This window comes from Poromitra crassiceps, assembly GCF_964638095.1.
Source record: "Poromitra crassiceps genome assembly, contig: HAP1_SCAFFOLD_953, whole genome shotgun sequence".
NCBI classification, from domain to species: Eukaryota; Metazoa; Chordata; class Actinopteri; order Beryciformes; family Melamphaidae; genus Poromitra; species Poromitra crassiceps.
The window spans coordinates 25,127-51,970 of record NW_028151457.1 but is presented as its reverse complement, the minus strand read 5'-3'; the positions used below and the strand labels follow the sequence as shown (position 1 = coordinate 51,970).

General features: G+C 42.9%; 1 protein-coding gene and 1 pseudogene across 2 annotated transcripts; one reads left to right on the top strand and one right to left on the bottom strand.

The window, feature by feature from the left end:
- Positions 1-3,018: 3,018 nt before the first annotated feature.
- Positions 3,019-3,840, bottom strand: LOC310771654 (ubiquitin-conjugating enzyme E2 Z pseudogene; annotated as a pseudogene). The gene has a single exon. The product of its transcript is annotated as a ubiquitin-conjugating enzyme E2 Z pseudogene (transcript).
- Positions 3,841-5,911: 2,071 nt separating this feature from the next.
- On the top strand, positions 5,912-14,421 carry LOC310771653 (carbohydrate sulfotransferase 15-like; the record flags this gene model as incomplete). Its single annotated transcript, XM_083664214.1, has 7 exons — positions 5,912-6,292; positions 6,614-6,950; positions 8,226-8,369; positions 12,078-12,234; positions 12,432-12,588; positions 13,341-13,488; positions 14,204-14,421. The coding sequence occupies 7 exons, from the start codon at positions 5,912-5,914 to the stop codon at positions 14,419-14,421; spliced, it is 1,542 nt and encodes a 513-aa protein (XP_083520340.1).
- Between the last annotated feature and the right edge of the window lie 12,423 nt (positions 14,422-26,844).

The following is a 26,844-nucleotide window of genomic DNA, read 5'->3' as shown; positions in this document are numbered from 1 at the left end:
CATGGTGCGTGCGGTTGGCGTTGAATCAGAGTGCCTGCATTCTCCACCACTTGTGGCAACTCTGATTCAATCCAAGACACATAAAACAGTTTTAAACGCCGAAGCGTTGTTTTATTCACCAAAATGAAAACTCTTCCCTTATCGGGGTATGTCCATGAAATATATATAACTAAAGTAGGCTGGGTTAGCCTGGGGCCAGTGAGGGGGTTTGCTCCCCCCCCCGTAGCCAGGGCTCCGTTCCTCGTTTAAGTGCTCCCGTAACGTGCCTGTGGACGAGAGGAGAGAGGGTCTGTCAGGCAACATCATTTTATGACACGAGAATGGTTAGGGAGAGGAGTGGAAATCTGACTTACCGCCCGACAGCAAGGAGCGCTTCCACCTGGAGGAAAACCGGCCACACAGTGAGCTTCAGAGCGGCGTCTGTTTTTCTAGGGCCACTGATTGGGGATCTGTTCCAGCCGGGCGCTCTGTTCCTAACAGCGCCCGGCTGCTAGCGGTCCCACTGATTCAGGACATAATTGGGGAAGTACCTATCAGTGATGACGCGTCCCAGACAGCGTTTCTGTTGGGATCCCCCTGCTCTGACGTCACTGTGGTGGCTGGCTGTCCTCCTGCTCTCACCTGTCAGGGGGTAGGCTGACGAGACTCCACAAGATACATATCCAACACAGAGCGCTGCGTTACACAGATACATATCCAACACAGAGCGCTGCATTACACAGACAGATACATATCCAACACAGAGCGCTGCATTACACAGATACATATCCAACACAGAGCGCTGCATTACACAGACAGATACATATCCAACACAGAGCGCTGCGTTACACAGACAGATACATATCCAACACAGAGCGCTGCATTACACAGATACATATCCAACACAGAGCGCTGCATTACACAGATACATATCCAACACAGAGCGCTGCATTACACAGATACATATCCAACACAGAGCGCTGCGTTACACAGATACATATCCAACACAGAGCGCTGCGTTACACAGATACATATCCAACACAGAGCGCTGCATTACACAGATACATATCCAACACAGAGCGCTGCGTTACACAGATACATATCCAACACAGAGCGCTGCGTTACACAGATACATATCCAACACAGAGCGCTGCATTACACAGATACATATCCAACACAGAGCGCTGCGTTACACAGCCAGATACATATCCAACACAGAGCGCTGCATTACACAGATACATATCCAACACAGAGTGCTGCGTTACACAGACAGATACATATCCAACACAGAGCGCTGCATTACAGATACATATCCAACACAGAGCGCTGCATTACACAGACAGATCTGCTCCAAAATGTAACAGGTTCTTCCTTGGCCCATGCTACACTTAGGGTGACCGGATCCCAGCAAAGCAAATGTGGGACAAAGAGTACGTTTGTGTGGGACAATGTGGGACACGTTACGGATGCTTCTTCGAGGTAGCTGTGAATTTTTTATATATTGTCTATCTAACTTACAAAAAAACAAAGCATTGAAGTCGGTATAACATTGTAATATCAGATATCACAGATAAGCAACACAGAGACGATTTAATTTTAATATTTATTATTTTTATTTTCATCGGAGGATTCCAGGGTATTCATGTCAGATGTAGCAGTTTATACCGGTATGTCACAATGTCAACAGTCTGAAGAATCTTGGAATCAGCTGGTGTCGTCGTCGTCGTCCTCCACCGAGGTTTTTTCTTGTATTCGCCTGTGAGTGGCCCCGAGACGAACCAGCAGGCCGTGGTAGTCAAAATGGGCGTTCTTGAAGAAGGGGTCCTGCATGATCTGTCCCTGTAGATGCAGTCTCTCCTTGCAGACTCTCTCGTAGAAATCGTAATACTCTAGGAAGGACTTCTCCATCTCACTCCACAGAGCTTTGGGACAGTGAACTTTGCCCTCCAGGCTCAGCATGTCGCAGACGGCGACCCTCAGCAGGAAAAGGAAGAACCCGCCTTGGTACGGCGTGTCGGCCGGCCCGGTAATCAGGCCGTGGATCTTGGTCATATCTTGAGGATCAGGAAGGACAAATATCCCTGGAGCAGGGTCTTTAGTGATGGACATGATTTCTCTCTTGAGCCTAGTTATGCAATGCTGGGAAGCCGTCGGGGTGTTGGTCACAACTGAAGGTGGGGAGAGGGTCTCCAGGCCACTGTGGGCTGGTAGGCTGGTGCGTGTTATCATCGTTCAATTCTGAAGTTCGTAATGGTCTACTGGTCCTATTTATACCACCAGCAGGGTAGGACTTATGACATCAACGATGATATGACATCACTGATGATGTTACTAAGCATCAGAGAGGGACTTATGACATCACTGATGATGTCACTAAGATGATGATGTCAGAAGGTCGATGACATCATCAGCGCTCTATGCCTGTTCTGTTATCGAAGTATAAAGTACTGCAGGAAAGAGTCCGGCAGCCTAGATGGTAGCACTTCTGCTACCAAGTTCACTTTCATTTAAAGCCTACATGATCTCAGGTAACTTTGTGTATGGAGCCTCCATGCAGAACGGTGAGGGAAGCCCTTTTCACGGGCGCCATTTTGTGTTGAAAAGGCAGAACACAGGTGCAAGTCAAACACTAATGAGGGTTTCCAAATTCCAATCATGCAAGTTTGAAACCCTCATTAGTGTTTTGCTTTCAGCTGTGTTTACCCTGCCTTTTTGACACAAAATGGCCGTTACACAGACAGATCCATGCTACACTTAGGGTGACCGGATCCCAGCAAAGCAAATGTGGGACAAAGAGTACGTTTGTGTGGGACAATGTGGGACACGTTACGGATGCTTCTTCAAGGTAGCTGTACAATTTGTATATATTGTCTAACTTACAAAAAAACTAAACAATCTACATTGAAGTCAGTGTAACACTGTAATCACAGATAAGCAACACAGAGACGATTTAATTTTAATATTTATTATTTTTATTTTCATCGGAGGATTCCAGGGTATTCATGTCAGATGTAGCAGTTTATACTGAAGAATCTTGGATCAGCTGGTGTCGTCGTCGTCGTCCTCCACCGAGGTTTTTTCTTGTATTCGCCTGTGAGTGGCCCCGAGACGAACCAGCAGGCCGTGGTAGTCAAAATGGGCGTTCTTGAAGAAGGGGTCCTGCATGATCTGTCCCTGTAGATGCAGTCTCTCCTTGCAGACTCTCTCGTAGAAATCGTAATACTCTAGGAAGGACTTCTCCATCTCACTCCACAGAGCTTTGGGACAGTGAACTTTGCCCTCCAGGCTCAGCATGTCGCAGACGGCGACCCTCATGGTCTCGTGGCGGATGCACTCGTTGTAGTGCTTGCTATTGCTGTCCCCCGGGTGGCGCTCCAGTTCCAAGCTACATTCACCGTAAAAGGGGTTCTCCGTCATCAGAGACTGGATGGAGATGAAGACAGCTTTGATGGTCAGGATTGGACTCCACAGCATCCCTGGGCGATCGCACGTCCCCAGGATGCTGAGGCAGACAGTGCCGTCGCGGATGAAGTTGGGGTTGAAGATGTTGTGTCCAGGGGTGAGTAGTGTGACCCGCGGCGGGTAGTGGGGGTACTCGGGAGGGCAGTGGAGCAGGAAGAGGAAGAACCCGCCTTGGTACGGCGTGTCGGCCGGCCCGGTGATCAGGCCGTGGATCTTGGTCATATCTTGAGGATCAGGAAGGACAAATATCCCTGGAGCAGGGTCCTTAGTGATGGACATGATTTCTCTCTTGAGCCTTTTTATGCAAAGCTGGGAAGCCGTCGGGGTGTTGGTCACAACTGAAGGTGGGGAGAGGGTCTCCAGGCCACTGTGGGCTGGTAGGCTGCTGCGTGTTATCATCGTTCAATTCTGAAGTTCGTAACAGTCTACTGGTCCTATTTATACCACCAGCAGGGTAGGACTTATGACATCAACGATGATGTCACAATGCATTTTATGACATCACTGATGATGCTACTAAGCATCAGAGAGGGATTTATGACATCACTGATGATGTCACTAAGATGATGACATCATCAGTGCTCTATGCCTGTTCTGTTATCGAAGTATAAAGTACTGCCGGAAAGAGTCCGGCAGCCTAGATGGTAGCACTTCTGCTACCAAGTTCACTTTCATTTAAAGCCTCCATGGTCTCAGGTAACTTTGTGTATGGAGCCTCCATGCAGAACGGTGAGGGAAGCTGCGCCACCATTGTGCAGCATCACAAGTTCGGCCATTAATCTGTGTTGCAGCCATTGCATTGGCCCTAATGACCTAATAGACCCTTTTCACGGAGGCCATTTTGTGTCGAAAAGGCAGAATAAACACAGGTGCAAGCAAAACACTAATGAGGGTTTCCAAATTCCAATCATGGAAGTTTGAAACCCTCATTAGTGTTTTGCTTTCACCTGTGTTTACCCTGCCTTTTCGACACAAAATGGCCCCCGTGAGAAGGGTCTATTAAAAGATCAATCTCCGTTAAAATGGCATAGCTGTGGCCTAACACGATTTGTGCTCACTCACTCACTCACTCACAGCTACTTCACATTCTCTCTCTCTCACTCACACACACAGAGACTTCACATTCTCTCTCTCTCTCTCCCTCCCCCACTCACTCACTCTCACTCTCTCCCTCACTCACTCACTCACTCTCTCACTCACTCACTCACTCACTCACTCACTCACACACACAGAGACTTCACATTCTCTCTCGCTCTCTCTCACTCACTCACTCACTCACTCTCTCACTCACTCACACACACAGAGACTTCACATTCTCTCTCTCTCTCTCTCACTCACTCACTCACTCACTCACTCTCACTCTCTCCCTCACTCACTCACTCCCTCACTCACTCTCACTCTCTCCCTCACTCACTCACTCACTCTCTCTCTCACTCACTCACTCACTCACACAGAGACTTCACATTCTCTCTCTCTCTCTCTCACTCACTCACTCACTCACTCACTCACACACACACACACACAGAGACTTCACATTCACATTCCCTCTCTCTCTCTCTCTCTCTCTCTCTCTCTCACTCACTCATACACAGACTTTGCATTCTTGTTGTACGATTACTGATGATTTGATGTCACTCCACTTGAACAGGCCTGTGTTGTGGATGTGCAGTAAAGACATGAGATGGTGCTCAGCTGTGTCATTCTGTCGAATGGGTCTAGTAGGGTTTCATCTCAGGCTCCAGTGGGGATTGTTCATCTTACAAACTCTGACAGAAAAAACAGAGAAATAGGTTTACTGGCCGAGGAAACGTGAGGCAAGTGTTTTAAAAGCCTTTTACGCTTGTTCTGCGTCTGGAATTCATCAGCGCACACCTCTAGAAATAATAGTCGCTACTTTCTAATTATTCGTGCGGTGGGAGAGGGAAAAGTCAATCCCTGCACTTGCCATAACGCTTGTCCACCTGTATCAATACATACTTAGTGCCGTGTGTAAAACCCTTGATCTTGAAATGTGATATTTTCAGGTTAGCAAAATATAGCTCTCTGCGGGGCTTTAGCTCGCTGTGAAGAACGTGTGTTTTTAGTTTTGAATTACAGGCTAACTATTATTCTGACCTTGAACGCCTCTTCTTAGTAGAGGTTGTGTCTGCGCGCGCAAACACACGCACGTGCACACACACACACACACATATAGTCCTCATCCTAACGCATCCAGAAGACCACACACTCTGCACCTGACCTCAAACTTTTTTTTAAGTGACCCTTGCTCTGATGCCTCACAGGTGGAGTAAAGCACCCTCAAATCCTCTAATATTAGAGTAGTAGCCTACATACCAGCCCTCTCAGAATGATGGAACGTTACTATGAAATAGCTCAAAGGAAACTATGCCTAAATCTAAAATAGAGCCGTGCATTTCAACAACTGTTTCTGATTCACAGGACGCCCTGCTGAAGACCCCCAGAGCAGAAGATGTCCAAAATAGAGACGGCCTTTTTTGACTTCAGTCACGCAAGGTTGCTGGAATATCTGGAGTGGGTTCCCCTGTCGTTGCTGACCAGCCTGAGGAGCGTGGCCAAAGTCAAAGTGGTCAGCTTCCTGTTGGGCTTGACGTTGACCTTCCTCATCACGGCGTCCTACATCCTGACCTGGGGCAGTAAGGGACTTCACTTCACTCCGCCTCCCGTTCAGCTCAGGCCCGCGGTCGTCCCGACCAGCACGGTCGCGCCGGAACTTTCTTCTGAAGAGAGTTTTAGGGATATGAAACTTCAGGTGAAGAGCATCAGCTCGAAAGCTGAATACACACCCAGGAAGGTGCCGGATGAAAAGGATATCATTGGAACGGACTCGCATGTAAGTGTGTGGATACACTGTTTGACTCATGTTGATCGAAAAACCATGTAAATCCAGCTTTGCTGATTTTCATATATGTTAACAATAACTTCACTTGAAGGATTCCACCACTAGTCTTATGAAACCCTTTCAAAACCGGTTGAACACACTCAGAAGTACGCGACGGTCAAGGCTGCTTTTCTTACATTATGAAACGTTGATATGGAAGGATGCAAGGTTTTTACTTGCTAAGGATGTTAACACATGACCACAAGAAATACATTATTTTGTGTTGCACAAAAATTAAGTGTTAACCTCATTTTATTGTGTTCCACTCCACAGTTGTTCTCTGTGATTCCTCGCCAGTTCCTACCCGGCATCAAGAACCCTTGCTGGCATGAGGAGTTCTCCACTCAAACTGATTTTGATCCATACAGAGGGAACATGTTCACTCTCCACAGGAGCTTCAAAACAGCATCTGACCATCTGAGGACTAAGTTCCAGGAGCACTTGTACCACAGAGATGGCAAACAGTATCGCCTGCGCTGCTTGCCATACTTCTACATCATCGGCCAACCTAAGTGTGGCACCACAGACTTGTTCAACAGACTGCTTCTGCATCCACAAGTCAAGTTCATCGCACTGAAGGAGCCACATTGGTGGACCAGGAAACGCTTTGGTAAGAAGCCATCGGGAGACGGAGGGTGTTTCTCATTGTCTCAATGACTTTAGGTGAGACAAAAGTGTCAAGTTCAGACTGTGATATAAAGCATCATGAACCAAAATGAGGAAGTCTTTTCCTGTGTCAACAAATGAAAATGGTGGTGGGCTCAGTCAGAAGAGACACTGGCTGATCTGGCACACAGTGGCGAGGAAGAATGTACTGTATAAAAGGTCAAAGTTGACTTTATTTGCCTCCCGTGGGAGAGATGTCTCTCGGGTTAGAGGGGAATGCTGCATCACACACAAACAATACATTAAGGACACATTCAAAGGTGACACGTGTGCCTAACCTAACCAATCATCGCTCCCCATGCCGAAACCTAACCCAATCAGAGGCAGAGTAAGGCCATGCCTTGCGATCCTGGGAAAATAAATTGTGTGCACCTAAACCAATCCTCACTCCCCATGCCTAAACCTCCTAACCCAATCACAGGTAGGGCGGGTCATGCCTTTGCCATTTTGGGAAAATAAATGTGTGTGTAACTAGGGGTGTCAAAGATAATCGATTATAAGATGCATCGATTCTGCATCGATTCACAAATGTCAAAAATCGATTATTGATTTTTTTTTATTTTTTTTTATTTTTTTTATAATCGAATAAAATATAATGGAAGTACATGCAGTTGTTTATTTGGATCATAATACAATGCAATTCCAAATGCACTTTTATTTTAAAAGTAGCCACACAGTCAGAAAAAAGAGAGTGAGAAAAAATAAATCATGTATTGGGAAAAGTGATGCATTGATTGAAGATGCATCGAGATGCATCGATAATCGTCATCAAATCGAATCGTAGCCCTCTGAATCGTAATCGAATCGAATCGTGAGGCCAGTGAAGATTCACAGCCCTATCTGTAACCCTACCTTTTAAACCTGATGCTGAGTCTACTGTAATGTAGATGTGGGCGATAACAGGCTCGAGTGAAAGCGAGAGTGAAGTGGTTGTCAGCGAGTTGTTTTTGATGTCTGTCTTTGTCGTTTGAAAATAATGGAGTTGTGCTGAGTCCTGGCTAGATATTGATTCAGCTTTGAATAACATCAGTTAAACCGTCACACGGGTACAAAAATGCAGTCTTCCCCAATAAGAGTGGCTTTTAAAATGTGTAATTTGATATGATCTCGGAGTGAGGTTCCTTAGAATATGCTTCAAAGGTCAAGTAATGATGTCAAATAAAATCATGAATTAGACTACTATGTAACAAGTGTGATTTTGCTGTACATTGTGGTGCAGGTTATATCCGTTTCAAAGTCGGTTCCAAGGAGTATTTCTCAGTGGAGGATTACCTGGATCTATTTGACTTGGCAGCCCACAACATCCAGGAAGGACTGATTGGAAATGCATCCAGAGACCACAGCAAACTTCAACTCATAACAGGTGAAACACACATGAGTGAGTGAGTGAGTGAGTGAGTGAGTGGGTGGAGGTGTTTTGGCCATTGTAGCTAAGTTCTGTGTATCAGATGAAACAAGCATCTATTCTAAGGCTCTATTCTATTGTCTTTACAATCTTCATTTGGTATTCACTGACTGCAGAGAAGCTTTGAACAGCCAGACAGAGAATTGGAGCCTGACTCTGATTTGTTTTTCTTCTCCTCCATTGTCATCATCACCACTTATGTCCTGAATGGATCTCTGCTAGCTCTGACCTAAGTGCAGCACAACAATGCTGATGGTCCATATGAACTACTAAAGAGAAATACTGGAACAGGCTTATGGAACACGTATCACTCACGTTATTGCTGTTATTCTATAGCCTTCCACTCTTTGCAGCAGGGCAGCTGGGTTGTTTTCACCTCTTTTCTAAACCGTGTTGTCATAAGTAGCCTTTCCTTTTTTTTTTTTTAGGGCATCACAAGCCAAATTCAGGTCAAGCAGTCAGTCAGTCAGTCAGTCAGTCAGTCAGTCAGTCAGCTTCAGCGGGAGAAAACAGTCAGTTAGCTTCAGCGGGAGAACAATCTGGCAAAGAGCAAGACTGGTAACCGCCAACATTTCTCCGTACTGCAGGTACATTTAGTTTAGCCTTTATGAACAGTTTGTCCTTTAAGGGCTTCTGTAGCGCTGAGGCGGATGTAGCGGGGGCAGGGGGGGGCGTAGTGGCGGACCATTGTGTGGCAGCTGCCACCACTAAAAATGGCCTTGCCACCCCAGCTGCCACCCTAGAAAAGTAGAAAATAACATAAGATAACAATAACAAAACCTAAGGCATCCATTGGTACGATGAAAAGAAAAAAGTCTGCACTCTGGAGCATACTTAAGACTTGGAGTTTATTGATAACGTTTCGGTTCAACAACCTTCATCAGAATTCATTGATACCATGGCATGCTATACAATGTATCAGCACTCAGCCTAAAGAAATGTCAATGTCCACAGTACTACCAATGTCCACAGTACTACGGGTGTCAGGTGACAGGTCAGCCTGTCACATCTTTACATGACTTCAGAATGTGGCCTCTTAGCTTAGAAGAGACTTCTCTTAGTCTCCCCAGAGATAAGCACGGGACAACCTTCTGGATGTTCTCTGATGTATCAATAAATGTTCCTCGTGTATCTGTCATTGTAACATTCATTTTATGACAAACAAATGTTACCTGAACGTGCACGTCAGCAATGTTGAAACCACATGCTTTCCCAACAGACAGAATGAGAGTAAATAAATAAATCCAAGAAATATATTTTACTGGCATATAGGTAATTAATTATTTAATTACATTACATTACGTTACATTACGTCATTTGGCAGACGCTTTTATCCAAAGCGACTTACAATAACACATTTTTGTCAGCAATAGAGCAATCAACTATGGAGTACAGTCTATGACAACTACAACTTCTGAAGGAACAGTGGTACAAGTTTAGGTTAGTGGTACAAGTTTAGGTTAGTATTTTTTTTTTTTTTTTTTTTAAGAAAGAGAGAGAGAACGAAGTTAGATACATTACATTCCGTCATTTGGCAGACGTTAATTCTACCATACAGATCACTCTAAACCTTCAACATTTGAATAGACGCCTAATCAAAACAATGTTTATTACAGTGCCTTCTTAGATGCATCTCAACTTAACCTTCAGGTTCCCAGCTTTTCACATGATCTGTACCACTTCTATGTGGCATATACTGTTGACCTGCTATCTCACGCTAAAGATCTCCTGTCCCCCTACAAAAGAAAAAAAGTTCCTGGGCAGGAGGTGTGGAGTGGAAGAGGTTATTAAAAAAAGCCACATGAAGTACTGTTCCTTAAAAAATATATAATAATACAATCGTTACTACCCACCCCTAATACCAAATTTAGATATTTCTATTCAATGCTTTACTCAAGTCACAATAATGTCTTAATTTGGGGGCTTTTCCAAGCAAGTATTGATATGCGATTGTTTTACGATTAAATCAGCAAATATATATTTCTGCCACCCCTTAAAATCTCTATGCCGCCCTCTTGCCATGCCATGAATATTTCTCTAGATCCGCCCCGTGGTAGCGCAGAAGTTTTTCGATGTCTGTTTAAAAACGTGTTGCGGTTTCTCTGTCACAGAAAATTGGTTAGTGTAGATTTAAAGTGATTTTCTTTGATCTGAAATGTGGCGTCACAAAGGCTTTAATTCATTGGTTTTGTCACAACAAAGATTAGGCCCACTGAAGTGTAAAAGTCTCAGCATCTAGTGCAAAATTACATAACAGCCCCACCCCCCCCCCCCCGCCCACAATCAGTTGTTACATAACACTTGGATGTGGTAAATACAGTTTTTAAAAGTTGCAAATCTGTTCCTGAGATCACAGAACATTTAGTGATAGGGCTGTGAATCTTCACTGGCCTCACGATTCGATTACGATTCATCTGTCAACGACTCGATTCGATTCGATTCCATGATGCATCACGATGCATCTCAATACAGCTCAAAGTATCGCAGCTCCAAGTATCAAATCCTCAATTTTCTATATTATTACTGCACATGGCTACTTTTTCATCAATTAATACAAGCAGTCAGATAAATATCAAGTCCCTTTTTTATTTAGAAAGTGCTTTAAAATCTGAATGTCAACAGAAACTTGAACATAAAAGATTCAACGATTCATCTGTCAACGATTCGATCCGATTCGATTCACACGTCCGCATCGCGATCCATCGATTATACGATTAATTTTTACACCCCTATTTAGTGATGCATCGTGCCCCCAGACAAGGAACCCGTACTTTCCTCAGTTTTGCAACATACTTTGAAGATTTCTGCCTGACATTCAGCTAAAAATTGTGACCTTACAGTGTTTCCCACAGGATTTTGAGAATTTGTGGTGGTGGACCGCAGACCCCCTAGGGGGGTGCGGGGGCATGCCCCCCCGCGAGATTTTTTTAAACATTTTAAAGTAAAATGCATGAATTTGGTGTACTTTGAGAAAGCTTAAGAGCAAAATTAAAAGGCTAGATCTATGAAGAACATGTCATCATTACTGTGCTGTGGGTTTACAATGACAAACTAAATTTCTCCCTATAGGTCAGGGATACTCAACTTGCTTTGCCACTTTCGTGAAATGATAGAAGGCGAGGGGCCAGTTAATAAACAAACAATATACATTTTTCTGTAGCGGATTGTAGGTTTTTGGGGTGTCAGCCGGAGATTAGGCTGACAGTGTTGTGCACACCGGATAGTTAGTTAGGTTAAGTTAGTTGGGTTAAGTACATACATAAGTGCCTGGGTAGCGAGCAGATGGCGGTATTTGACAATTTAGCAGCTAAATCATAGATTATTGAAAGATATTCCATATTCCAGACTGAAATGCTATAACAGAAGTATTGGCCAGAATGACATGAACATTTATTGGACACTTATTCAGCGGATATCTTGCATGTTGCGTTCAGGTGCACTGTAAAAAAAAAAAAAAAAAAAAAAAAAAAAATTTTTGGTCAACATCTTATTGTGGCGGTCCAAATATTATTGTGGCGGCCCGCCACAAATTCCTTTATGTATGGGAAACACTGCCTTATCCTGCATAATGTAAGGTGTGACAGACATTACACTGAGCCATGAACTGTGTATTTTCAAAATCACTTGTTGCTACTTAAAATGATGCTATGTCTGCTAATTCCACAGGTGACGCTAGTGCGTCCACTATGTGGGACAACGAAGCCTGGAGCTATCTCCATGCAGACCGGGAGGAGACAGAGCCACCATTCCTGACCCAGGACTTCATCCACACAGTCCAGCCCAATGCCAAAATCATCGTCATACTTAGAGACCCAGTAGAGAGGTACAGAGATCCACCCACACACCTGCCTGCATAGGTGATACATAGACACATATTCTTGTTACAGTTGTGTAGCAAAGTTTCAAATGACATTTGATTTAACCAACATAGTATATCCTATAATCCAACCAAATCCAGTTTCCCTGTCCCATCTTCTCTCACTTTATTTCATCTCTCAACTGACGATTCCATGCTCCCAGGCTGTATTCTGAATACCTGTACTTCAAGATGGCCAACAAGTCAGCGGAGGACTTCCACCAGAAGGTCACAGAGTCCGTACGGTTGTTCCAGTCCTGTCTCTCAGAGAGGTCCCTACGCTCCTGCATCTACAATACCAGCCTCTCCCACGCCATGCCGGTGAGTTGAAATGATGTCGTCACCTTTCATTCCATTTTCCCAAATATAACTGTTACCGGTCGTTGGGATGATTTGACTAATGGCCTACTTAATAAACAACAATTCCCAGCTGTCCTCCAAGAGGTTGTGAGTGCATATAATGAGCTATACCGCACACCAAAGTGTTTCTCCTTCTGGGTAAAATAATGCTAGTAACTGGCTGCCCAGAGTCAGTCCTCCATAGCCTTTAGGAGATATCCAATCATGGAAGTCCCTCTGGAATAAGCGAGTTATGAGTTATGAGCTGTGTCAGTTTAGCCCCAAACACACCAGCAGATAGATGTAGGTGACAGTGCTATCATGAGAGATTTACTATACACAGCAAGAGAGCACCAATCAGCATGCAGCTTGGGCCGAACCCCTTGGAACTATACAGCAAGAGAGCACCAATCGGCACGCGGCATGGGCCGAGACCCTTGACGACGACAGAATCAATCTCAACCATCTCTCACAAATCTCTTGCATCCGTTCAACTCACTTCTTTAACGGCGTGTTTAGAAAAATGATCCTTGCACTATGGCGCCCTCTTTAGGACATACTGTGTCTGTACACATGGAACAAAAACTGTACTTCTTTCTGACTCTTATGTTCACCATTCTACTTATGTCTGCCCCCCCCTCCCCCCTCCCACACACACACACACACACACACACACACACACACACACACACACACACACACACACACACACACACACACACACACACACACAGGTAAGGCTACATCTAGGTGTGTACTTTGTCTTCCTCCTGGACTGGTTGACAGTTTTCCATAAGGAGCAGATTCTAGTTCTTAGACTGGAGGACTACTCAGCCAACCTGAAAGTGACGATGAAGACAGTCTTTGATTTCTTGGGCGCTGGTACGTATTAGTAAAGCTATAATAACATCCAGTTGTGGTGAAATAATTTAGCACTTTATCTTTACAACGTCAAATCTTTGACTTGTGTACCTTGGTGAAAAAGTGAAGATATCTTTCTCACTGTATTGTACTGTGTATTTATTAGGGGTGGGAATCACCAGATGACCCACGATATTATTACAATAATATATATCGTCAATATTACAATATTATCACAAAGCTTAAGTCATGATATGATAGTACTGTGATATTGTGATATGCTAGTATTGCAATATTTTGAGTATTGTGATATTGCGAATCGCGATATATATTGTGATTCATGACCTTTGTTCAACTGCAAATTATGTCCCCAAAGGAAAACACTTTGTCAACATTTGTTTTATGTCATGAGATAAAGTTTCCAAAACTTTCCAGTCTGTTCATCTCACTTCAATAATTTCTATTGCAGTAAAATTTGATTGTCAAACTGCCAGACTGACCAACACTGTCATAAAAGCCTGTCATGAATGTTGCATGCACTTGACACTTTGTATAGTAAAATATCACGATACTTGGCATTCGATACGATACATTGCCCACATACATCGTGATACTATGCTGTATCGACCCCCCCCCCCCACACACACCTCTAGTATTTACAGTATGTGTGCCTTTTCCTCATCTGTGTTATTTCCAAGCCAAGGTCTGAAACAATGCGTCCCCCCACTCCATGCAGGTCCTCTGTCGGAGCAGGTGGAGGCACGACTGACCAAGCAGCCCCTGGCCAACACCCGGCGGGCGGTAGACCGGAGGCTGGGGCCCATGCTGCCCCACACCAGAGACCTGCTCAGGGAATTTCACCAGCCCTTCAACCACAAACTGGCCAGCGTGCTGGACAACGACTCCTTTCTCTGGACTCAAGACAATTACGAAAGAACAACGGGGGCGAGATGAAGGGAAAAAAAAAACAGGATGAACTATTGAAAGAAACTAAACTACAAGTGGGAGACCTCATACACCCTGGAAACATCTCACCCACCTGGGCGGTTGACGGCAGCAGGTCTATGGCACAACCTCTGCGTGAACGGGTCGAAATGGCGTGCAGGTTGCACCTAAACTACAGAACAACCAGACTAGAAAAATAATGATAATAATAATATTGAGTATAGATTTATACTCAATAACATTAACTGACGCCAAAAACTGTTGTGAGCGGACACGTTTCCATCTCCAATAATATTAATGGTCCAGTCAGACCCTCTTTTACAAACCAAGAATATTGATCATATTATTGCTCTGAAAAAGCAAATGCATGTCTTTGTTTTTGTTGTCGAATGCAACGATGCAGCCACACTGTGACGTCCACTTCACGTACAAAGACTAGTATTACTTGAATATATATATATATATATATATATATATATATATATATATATATATATATACTGTATATATAACTTGTTTATGCCTTTTATGTACAGTATATGTTATGGGAAATCTGTAATGTTACATTTCCCAGCAGACTGAGAAATGTGGATTTAAAAGCCTCTCTGTTGTAAATACATACGTATATATTTTCAAGGTGCCAGGAGTTAGCCTTACTTCAGCACTGAGATAGTTCACTTGCAGGCACATGGGAGTCCCGGGTTCACTCCCAGGTCGGGGTGTCCTTAGAAATAAACAATAAACAAAGCCCCTGGAAACCCAAATCCACAATAACCATCCAACTATGTAATTTAGGGTCTTATGTGCATAATAGTAAGCGTCGAAAAGTATTAGACATTAGTTTCAATTCAAATCCTAAATATTGCCATTTAGGTTTTTGTACTGTTCCTGATGTTGGGTTTGAAGTGGGCGTGGTTATGCTCAAGATTTATTACACAATAAGCTCCGTGAACCAATCAGGCTGAAGTGCCTCTAGCCTGCAAATTCAAAAAAATGCAGCACGATGTATCAAGTTGTGCAGTACTGTGGGGAGGGGCGGCACTGGGAGCCCTTCAGCAGACACGCCTCCACAGTTTCAGAGCACAGAATACTGCTTAGTTTTTCATGATTTTGAAACGTAATTTTATATACTTGGTGACATTTTTAATCGTTCAAATTTGGCTGGGTGGTTATTGGTTAATGGTTAATAACATATTTTTCTGTGGTGTGACAAGCTCAACCACATTTATTCTAGGTTTCCAGGGGCTTTAAATGTAGCATAAATTCTTAATCTGGACATCTAGTTGAGACAACGTCAACGTTGTGTGACCTGACGTCGGTTTAATTTTCATTTCGGCTCTATTTTTCAACCCCTTGAGTCCTGACGTCTAGGTTTAGGCATCGTTTCAACTTCTTTTCAACGTCGAAATGTTTGCTGAGCACATGCAGTTGAATAAATGGTCGTCATGTAAAGTTCCTAGGGAGTTTATGGGGTTTCTGTTTGTGATATTTAATTGGCTTTGAAAGAATGAGTGGCCCTCAAGTTAAGTCCTGTTATGCCCTCTGCTGGTGATGTCAATATCTGCTCATCTGACACAAGCAAACAATAAAACAGGCAGAACATGAAGACAAATAGACGGGCATAAAGAAAATTGTCCATCATGAACTCATACATGACATCTCATTGGTTTTGTGTTTTAAGATGCTATTACAATACACAAAAAGCAACTGCACCACTGCTTAAGAAGTAGGCAGTCCCTCATTGTTAAATACAGCTTTGATTTGAGCACTTCATGGCTCAATAGGCCGAAGTGAATATCATGCACCTGTGATGTTATGGGTTTGAATTCGGCTTGCCTATGGATTTGCGCATGCACACACACACACACACACACACACACACACACACACACCCCAAAAATAGATAGCCAATGGATTTGAGGGGTCTAACCCAAGGTCAATCACTTCAAGTACATAAATATAATTGTAACTATTGTGTCAGTTTGAAAATTTTAATGCACTGGTTTTGTACAGAAGGTGGGTCTAGGAAAAGGCATGAAAGCTGAGATATTTAAAGTATAAAAAAAGCAAAAAAAATGAGCTGAACATGGCTTGTGTTAAAATGATAAAGAATAAATGGCATGAGTTGATTTTGTACAGTCAGTGCTGGTTTGAGTCAGTGATTTGGACATCATGTTGAGATTTCTCGGGATTGTTCACAAGAGGGCAGCTAAAGCACAGAGCAGAAATGAATCTTCTCCAGTGAACTGGCCCAGCAGCTCTGATGTGACTGTGATATTTGACAGTGTAGGATATATACGGGTTATGTTTCATCGCAGTCTTGTTCAGGCTTCTCGCTAGATTAAAAAATAGTTTGTAAAAAGAATATCAGGATGAATTATTTCATGGAAAGTGTGTATTACAAACTTGAGGGGTACATCATCAGCTTCTTTAATATCACAATAATATAATGGCTCCAGTGATTATGCTTGTTACCAACAGAAATACTTTGGTATTTTTTTCATGTGTGTGTGTGTGTGTGTGTGGGTGTGCGTGTGCGTGTGCAGAATAGGTACAAAGGTCAAAGACAGAAAGCAACAATACAGATACTATACAGAAAACAATGATGATAAGACAGTTAGAAGTGTTAGAAGTGAATGTGGATATTGGGCAGCAGGGGGCAGCGTGAGCATGTCCTGGGGGATTATGCTGAAAAGTATGCTGTTATGTATGCATACCATGACTACATAACTATATGTGTGCTTGTGACAGGGTTATATTTGTGTCAGTCTATGTATGTATGTAGTATGTATGTATTAGAGTCCGACCGATACTGGATTTTTGAGGCCGATACCGATATTAGGGAGTAAAGAAATTCTGATATCGATATAATGGCCGAAATTCTTATATTATATATACCCATTATATATATATATATTTTTTTTTTTTTTTTTTGCAATGATCCCTCAAATATCAAACACTTGACAAAGATATGACTTGATGTGAGTTGAAATATGTAATGTAGGGAGGATATTTTACAGCTTATCAATCAACTTTATTGTCCAAAATTACATCAATGAAATGAAATGGTCAAATTCACTGGGAATTGAATAATTCTAAATAACTAGAAATAGAAAAACACAAATAGAACATATGGAAAATATAACTTGAGTTATGAAAAAAGATCAAATATACACAACATGCTGTCTATAACTTAAAAAAAAAAAAAAAAAAATCTGCAATATCGGCCAACATATCGGCCGATACCGATATATCGGCTGAGAATATCGGTGGATACGATATATCGGTTGGGCTCTAGTATGTATGTACAGTATATATTATTTAAGGGGGATTCAAGGGAGGGGGTGTTATTAGTTGGTGAAGGATGGGTATGAAGGGTTATTTTTCAAGCAAGACAGTTTTACCTGTAATTTCCAGTACCACTGTGTAATGGTGAAAAAAAAGGGGTCCCCACCCCTCAAATCACAGCATCTGATTTGATAAATGTGCTGAATATCATTTAAGTCATTCCTAAAATAAAGAATGACAAAAGTATGATGTGTTCATCACAGATATGACAGGTTTGGGGATGCTGTATGCACTGTGCCCTTACACATCGTTGTCATGAAAACAGATTAAATACATTTTTGGATTTAACTTGACTTGCATTGATATATGTCATGCCTTGGTTTAATCCAGCAACATACTGCGCATGTGACATTTGAGCTCTGAATCATCGTCTTTGTTCAAGCACTTTCATCTCGCTCGTAAATAAGAGGCGCTATAATGAAATGTCAGTGTCGCGGCTCTAGTGGAGAAACTACCATCATTAGATTCTCTTTGAGACTAGTTGAGTAAATTAACTCGATTTCATTCCGTGAGTCAAAGGAGCGGGATTTGCAGTGCCGTGACGTTCATTGAGAAAAATACGAGAAAATAAAACTACACACTAGCCCGTGTGGTGCCTGCTGCCACGTTTGCTTAGAGGAAAAATAAGTGCGATAATGAACCGCGTTCTCACCGCGCCTTTAGGAATGATTCGGTTTGTCTTGAAATAGAATTTACAAGGAGACTATTAAATGAGTAAATCAGGAGTAGCAACCCTTGTCAAATGAAATAACTTCCCTCTAAAAGAACAGCCGAGCGTTGTTTGTTTAAATTGCTACTCTTCGTGGTCAAGCTACTCGTGTAACCACTCGGTAGGCCTGCAATTACTCACTGTCATCAGAGGAAATGAGAACACTTAAAACGGTGTCTCGCGTACTTTCAGGTGCACTGATTGATGGAAGAAGAAATCAAACGATTGGAGAGGGCAAGGCTGGAAGAAGACAAGTGGACATGGTTAAACACTGATTATGTGCATATACAATGTGATTGACCTGATGGACAATGGCGGTCTCAGGAGCCTCAGGATTGCGCCGGGCGATGCTTCAGTGGGAGAAAGCTGGTCAGGCCGACAGGCACGGCTGATTGCTCTCGTCTTGTGATATTGACGGTAATCCTCACAGGCGGAGGAAACCGATAGAGTGCCTTCTGACATTCTTTCATTTTGTCAAGGACTTAGGTGTTGGAGATTGGAGTGTCCACGTGTGTGTGTGTGTGTGTGTGTGTGTGTGTGTGTGTGTGTGTGTGTGTCCGTGTGTGTGTGTCTGCACGGCACGTGCATGTTTTTGAAGAGTTAGGGTTATGGATGAGGTAGCCCTTTTATTTTTTCTAACCTTTATCCAAGGAAAATCAACGGAGCATGCATGCGGTAGGGAAGTTGTAGCTTCCGCTTATTTTATGCTGGATTATTTGGGTCGGAACTCGCCACAGGTGATCGATCGATCAGAACCACGGAGATGTCTTTCGAGCTTTATTGGAGTATATCACAGGCAGAAGAGAGTACATAGAGCGATGTAGACTGAAGCGAGAGTAAGCATAGAGAGCATCAGAACATTGCTTATTTATACTTGTACATCACAGGAGCAAGTCTGACATCACAGATGAGCAAGTCTGACATCACCGATGACCTTCCGGCCACAAGCCATCTTTTCTAACCTATTCACCTCATGTAGCCCCGCCCACTTGACCCATTTGTCTCACGACTTCCTGTTCAAAACGCCGGCTGTTTTACCTGCTCAAACTAGTCTGACTCACCCGGTCAAACCTAGTTTGACTCACATTATGAGTCAGACTAGGTTTAGGAGTCACAGGAAGTGTAAACACATTCAGAACTTTCCGATTGTGTTCACACTTCCTGTCAGTCTCTCAAGCCAGACTGTCTCTTCTACATAAGGTGAATATACCGGTAGGCTGCTGGCAGTTAACCTTGCTTGCAAGATGGATAACCTCGCGAGATCAAAAGAGATTCTCTCGACGTAATCCATCTTGTCATGCACAGGCAGTTAAGATGATTGGCCGAACCATGCCGGCCCGACGAATCAGCGGCAGCCTTAGGCGGGCTCAGGCTCGCCTGGGCAAGTAGTGGGTACATGGTCTTTGGAGTTCTTTTCACTCGTCAACATGGCTGCCGCCGCGGAAGTGACAGGCAGTCTGAATGAAATTGAATGTAACGTTCCCAATTCTATGTATTCAATTCTAAAAAACGACCCTCAACATTTGGGAAGGCTAAGCCACACAACTAGTTCGTTATAATCTAACTTCATGCTTCGAAGGTGACTTTACGACGGTGAGGACTCAATCAATGAATACCACGGAGATCAGGCACAGGCACCTTCGGCGATCTGATTGGTTGAAGTTAACACCCACCAGCGGTGATAGACAGATGGGTCATCCAATCACCTGCCAAGTAGCTTGGAAAAAGTGCCCGCCTCCGTCAGCGGGTCTGGTTACTGCATTCCCAGATCGACTGGTTTAGTGAAACGTATGTGGAGCTATACCGTCCATCTGGCAGCGTCAGGTTAACTGGCAGTGGCACCCATGACATACTGTATTTATTTGTATATATTTGTTTTCAGAACAGTCTTTATGCTTTGAAAAGATAAAGCTCCTCTGTTGAATCTGATGGAAAATCTTCCTCAGTACAATGACACGACACATTCTACTTCTTTGCAATAGGCAGCTTACTTTTTGTTTTTATAACACAGGACTTACTTCAAAGATGTCACCTGCTTAGTCTTGGTTGGCACGACTACTTCATCATGTCTGATGATGAGCTGTGGCATGCTGGGGGGGGGAGGCTATTGAAGCTTTTGAGAATCCTCAGCTCAGTGATTACTGAATAATTGAGATGTGATGAATAAAAATCAGCCTAGACCCTCAAAGCCAGTGAAGGGGAACATGCTGGACGTCAGGAGGAGGAGTTTAGAAATTGCCGTTTATTAACAAAGCCTGGAATTAGATTTGTGTATTGTGCTAAATGGGCTTCCATAGATCGATGTCTTCAAAGAAGTCCGTTTTAACTGCTGCAAGTTGCTATGGCAACTTTTACCACACACAAAAAAGCCATAGGCGTTCGATATTTATTTGCATTTTGTTTTCTACGGAAGGTATATTTAATATTTTAAGGTATATTTTCGTGCAAACTCTGGAAGCTGACAAATTACAGCTGCAGTGCTTTGAATACAGGACCCTGGGGTGTCCTGGTGCCTGCGTGGTGTAAGGTGCATACCATGTAACTGCGATGCCGCAGGTTCGAGTCTGGCTTGGGACCTGTGTCACATGTCATCCCCCCTCTCTCTCCCCAATCGTTCCTGTCTCTCTTCCTGTAGTAGGCAAAAATGCCCCCAAAACTATATTAAAAAAAATGCTGATTCTCTCTTTCTGCACCCCATTGCATGTTTTGGTGAGGGGTTCCTATGTGGAAAAAAAGGCCCTTTTGACAACCCCACCAGGGCGGTGGGCACTCGAGGACATGCGGACGGGCACGCACTCCTTCAGCACTCACAGCGTCCCAGGTGAGCATCGAACCCAGGACCTTCTAGCTGTGAGGCGACAGCACTACCAATGCGCCACCGTGCCCCCAAATGCTGGTTCTCTTGTGCATTTTGTACTTTTTTGCACAATAAAAAAATAATAACTAAAGTTTATTATGATATGAAGACAGATTTTGTTTTTGAGTGCCGGTACCATGCATATTATTGCCATGAAAATAAGAGGGCATATGCAAACTGTCTGTGCTCTTTTTTAAATCTGTAAGTAACAACGTTTAAAAAAAGTATATGTTGTATGGCGGGCGGGGATGGAAATCTTTAATCTGTAGAAAACTATATGGTCTCTCTGAATATTTGGCATGAGAGTGAGAATGATGATGATGATGATGGTGATGATGGTGGTGATGATGATGACGAATTTAGAGAATTAAAACAGAGAGAAAATAACCCTGCACAAACCACATTGGCATTGTGCCAAAAGGGCATTTTCAGGCAGGGCACATTAATGTCAGACAGCAAGCTAGCATTTTGTTCTGACATCAATTGTGCTAAGAAGAGCAAATTGCGTACATCTGCCACTCCGATTCAGAAAGCACTCAGCCCAATTAATCCAATTACATGGCGGTTCACCTCCACTCTGATTAGACAGACAGACAGACAGACAGACAGACAGACAGACAGAGAGAGAGACAGAGAGACAGACAGACAGACAGACAGACAGACAGACAGACAGAGGGGCGGACGGACAGACAGACAGAGCGACAGACAGACAGATAGACAAGACAGACAAGACAGACAGAGGGACGCATGGACAGACAGACAGACAGACAGACAGACAGACAGACAGAGGGACGGATGGACAGACAAACAGACAGACAGACAGACAGAGGGACGAGTTCACAAAGAATGGATTGCAGCCACTAATAGCACCATGAATTGTGCTCCATCATTTACAAGTTGCAACCGCTATTTGCTCCGTCTCAAGGAGTGATTGACAAAAGATATTGCACTAATGATATGCCAGTGCAAACACGCCCATAACAAAAGATATTGCACTAATGATATGCCAGTACAAACACGCCCATAACAAAAGATATTGCACTAATGATATGCCAGTGCAAACACGCCCATAACAAAAGATATTGCACTAATGATATGCCAGTGCAAACACGCCCATAACAAAAGATATTGCACTAATGATATGCCAGTGCAAACACGCCCATAACAAAAGATATTGCACTAATGATATGCCAGTGCAAACACGCCCATAACAAAAGATATTGCACTAATGATATGCCAGTACAAACACGCCCATAACAAAAGATAATGCACTAATGATATGCCAGTACAAACACACCCATAACAAAAGATAATGCACTAATGATATGCCAGTGCAAACACGCCCATAACAAAAGATATTGCACTAATGATATGCCAGTACAAACACGCCCATAACAAAAGATAATGCACTAATGATATGCCAGTGCAAACACACCCATAACAAAAGATATTGCACTAATGATATGCCAGTGCAAACACACCCATAACAAAAGATAATGCACTAATGATATGCCAGTGCAAACACACCCATAACAAAAGATAATGCACTAATGATATGCCAGTGCAAACACACCCATAACAAAAGATAATGCACTAATGATATGCCAGTGCAAACACACCCATAACAAAAGATAATGCACTAATGATATGCCAGTGCAAACACACCCATAACAAAAGATAATGCACTAATGATATGCCAGTGCAAACACACCCATAACAAAAGATATTGCACTAATGATATGCCAGTACAAACACGCCCATAACAAAAGATATTGCACTAATGATATGCCAGTGCAAACACGCCCATAACAAAAGATATTGCACTAATGATATGCCAGTGCAAACACACCCATAACAAAAGATAATGCACTAATGATATGCCAGTGCAAACACACCCATAACAAAAGATAATGCACTAATGATATGCCAGTGCAAACACACCCATAACAAAAGATATTGCACTAATGATATGCCAGTGCAAACACGCCCATAACAAAAGATAATGCACTAATGATATGCCAGTGCAAACACACCCATAACAAAAGATATTGCACTAATGATATGCCAGTGCAAACACACCCATAACAAAAGATAATGCACTAATGATATGCCAGTGCAAACACACCCATAACAAAAGATATTGCACTAATGATATGCCAGTGCAAACACGCCCATAACAAAAGATAATGCACTAATGATATGCCAGTGCAAACACACCCATAACAAAAGATATTGCACTAATGATATGCCAGTGCAAACACGCCCATAACAAAAGATAATGCACTAATGATATGCCAGTGCAAACACACCCATAACAAAAGATATTGCACTAATGATATGCCAGTACAAACACGCCCATAACAAAAGATATTGCACTAATGATATGCCAGTGCAAACACGCCCATAACAAAAGATATTGCACTAATGATATGCCAGTGCAAACACACCCATAACAAAAGATAATGCACTAATGATATGCCAGTGCAAACACACCCATAACAAAAGATATTGCACTAATGATATGCCAGTGCAAACACACCCATAACAAAAGATAATGCACTAATGATATGCCAGTACAAACACGCCCATAACAAAAGATATTGCACTAATGATATGCCAGTGCAAACACGCCCATAACAAAAGATATTGCACTAATGATATGCCAGTGCAAACACACCCATAACAAAAGATAATGCACTAATGATATGCCAGTGCAAACACGCCCATAACAAAAGATATTGCACTAATGATATGCCAGTACAAACACGCCCATAACAAAAGATAATGCACTAATGATATGCCAGTGCAAACACGCCCATAACGTTTTGCTGCCGAGTGCAATTTCCAATTTGCCCCCGTTTTGTGTCTGAATGCAATGATCAATGTGGCAGCCTTTGCCTTTGCCTTCTCACCCTCTCCTCCTCCTTTCTTCCACTGACCAACTGAGCACCATCAAAACTCCACGTAAAGTCATTTCACACATACGATCACATCGCCTACCTTTAGAATGTATTGTTTGTTTTTGCTCCAAGTGAAATGTTTTATGGTCACTCACAATATTAGGTCGCTGGTTGGCTTAGTTGGTTGCAGCCGTAAAACTCTATAAGCTCTATAACTCTATCTATCTATCTATCCAATATCCATCTATCCATCTATCCATCTATCTATCTATCTATCCATCTATCCATCTATCCATCTATCCATCTATCTATCCATCTATCCATCCATCTATCTATCCATCTATCCATCTATCTATCTATCTATCTATCTATCTATCTATCTATCTACCTATCTATCTATCTATCTATCCATCTATCCATCTATCTATCTATCTATCTATCTATCTATCTATCTATCTATCTACCTATCTATCTATCCATCTATCCATCTATCCATCTATCTATCCATCTATCCATCCATCCATCTATCCATCTATTTATCTATCCATCTATCTATCCATCTATCCATCTATCTATCTATCTATCTATCTACCTATCTATCTATCTATCTATCTATCATGAACATTTTGGTCGATACCGATAACCGATATTAACATTGCGCTTATTTTGCTCATATCGATATGATTGCCAATAAATCATGCCTCCCTATAGAGTACAATACAGTACAAAACAAGACAGTGATTGGGGAAATATCTTGATGCTACATCCATAAATCAGCTTCAACAAGTATAATACTACTTGATAACAGGGCATGAAATTAAGCTCGCGCGTGTCCAGACACAAGACCATGGTAGCCACCTAAATGGTAGGCTACACAGTCCTTACTACACAGGAACAAGCCTGGAGGACACTGCACTGGACAGGACACAAATAGATGTAGGCGGCCGCCTAACCCTCTGTTGAACCTCCAGGCGTGATGGAAGTATGTCCTGACTCTGTGCGTGTTAGGTCTGTTTCCTCAGGACCACCCATCAGCAGCAGCAACAACGGGCTGCAAGTGAATGCAAGGCAGCGTGTGTCGTTTTCCACTTGCGAGGACAAACACAGAGGAAAGGAGTAAATGGTAAATGACCTGCATTTATATAGTGCTTTTATCCAAAGCGCTTTACAGTCAGTAGGTACATTCACCTAGCCTGGGTAAACCCATCCCCCACGTGACCTGCTCTCAGACCTGTTCTCAGTCACTATGATAGTGACTGGGAACTGAGAGAGCAGGTCACGTGGTGGCTGGGTTTACCTAGGCTAACATTCACCCATTCATACACCAACGGCGGCAGGTTACCACGCAGGGTGCTGGCACACCATCGGGAGCAATTTGGGGTTCAGTATCTTGCCCAAGGACACTTCGACATGCAGACTGGAGGAGGCGGGGATCGAACCACCGACCTCTTTTATCCAAAGTGATTAATGGACGACCCGCTCTACCTCCTGAGCTACAGCCGCCCCGAGGAGTGAGACAGATGGATCTCCTGAGCAGGGCCAATCAGTCATGCTTGAACTGTGCTATGACTTCAATTCCAGCTAGAAGCAACTCATCCTGCCATCACATTTGATTGCACGACAGAGAGAGGCCCAGCAATTGGCACCCTGTGGTTCATTTTGCTCCGGCAATATGGAGAGATTCAACATCGCCGTACATAGACCATTTTCCCATATAAATGTTTCATCGAAATTATACACACAATGACTTACATAATAGAGAGGAAAAGTCATAATTCTTTGAGCGGCTTCATACAAAACTAAGCGTTACATTTCAGTTTGACGACAAACTGCATCTTTCATGACTTGCAAAGTTATCTTTTAAATTGACAAACATCACGTGTGATGATGTGTTGGCTACTTCGTGGCACAATTCAAACGGGATCAAAAAATGATTGTCTCTCGCTGTTCGCAGCACCACGCATATTTTTTCCAACGCTGATTCGTGTGCTGAAGCATCAACAAACTTTATATTTAGCTTTAGCTAATCGCTCCCTGGCCGCTAACATAAGTTCCTGTTGCCAAATCTCATGAGAGTGTGTTGCTGAGATAGAGACAGGTCTTGAACAAGTTTAGTTTTCTCCTGATCTGTGTGTCTGAAAAATGCAATTTTAGTGTCAGAATATTCAGAAGATATGTGGCTTCGGAGAATGAGCCGAATATTTACTTGAATGAATATAGGGGCTAAGGGATCTGTCATAATCTGAGATCACGTTGACTTTTCCCATTGACTCCAATAGACTCAGACCTGCCGAAAATCTCTTAGTGGCCGTGGCCGTGGAAAGCCATGAGTTGGTTCGTCTTGCTTGAAATCCCATCGTCTTTGGTTAAACTACTTCTGGTTTAAACAACCATTTTGAAAATGTCAAGCAGTTGGTGAAATATTCATAAGTGATTATGCCAATTAATGCTGATTGTGCTAATTAGCATATGCAAATTGACCAACATGTAACATAATATACATTTCCGGTTTCACATCACCTTGGTTCACACAAATTAGACATTGCTGGCAAAGTACAAAACCTCAACATTAATAGCGAAGCTAAGCTAACCTCCAGCATAACTGAAAACCAAGCCGA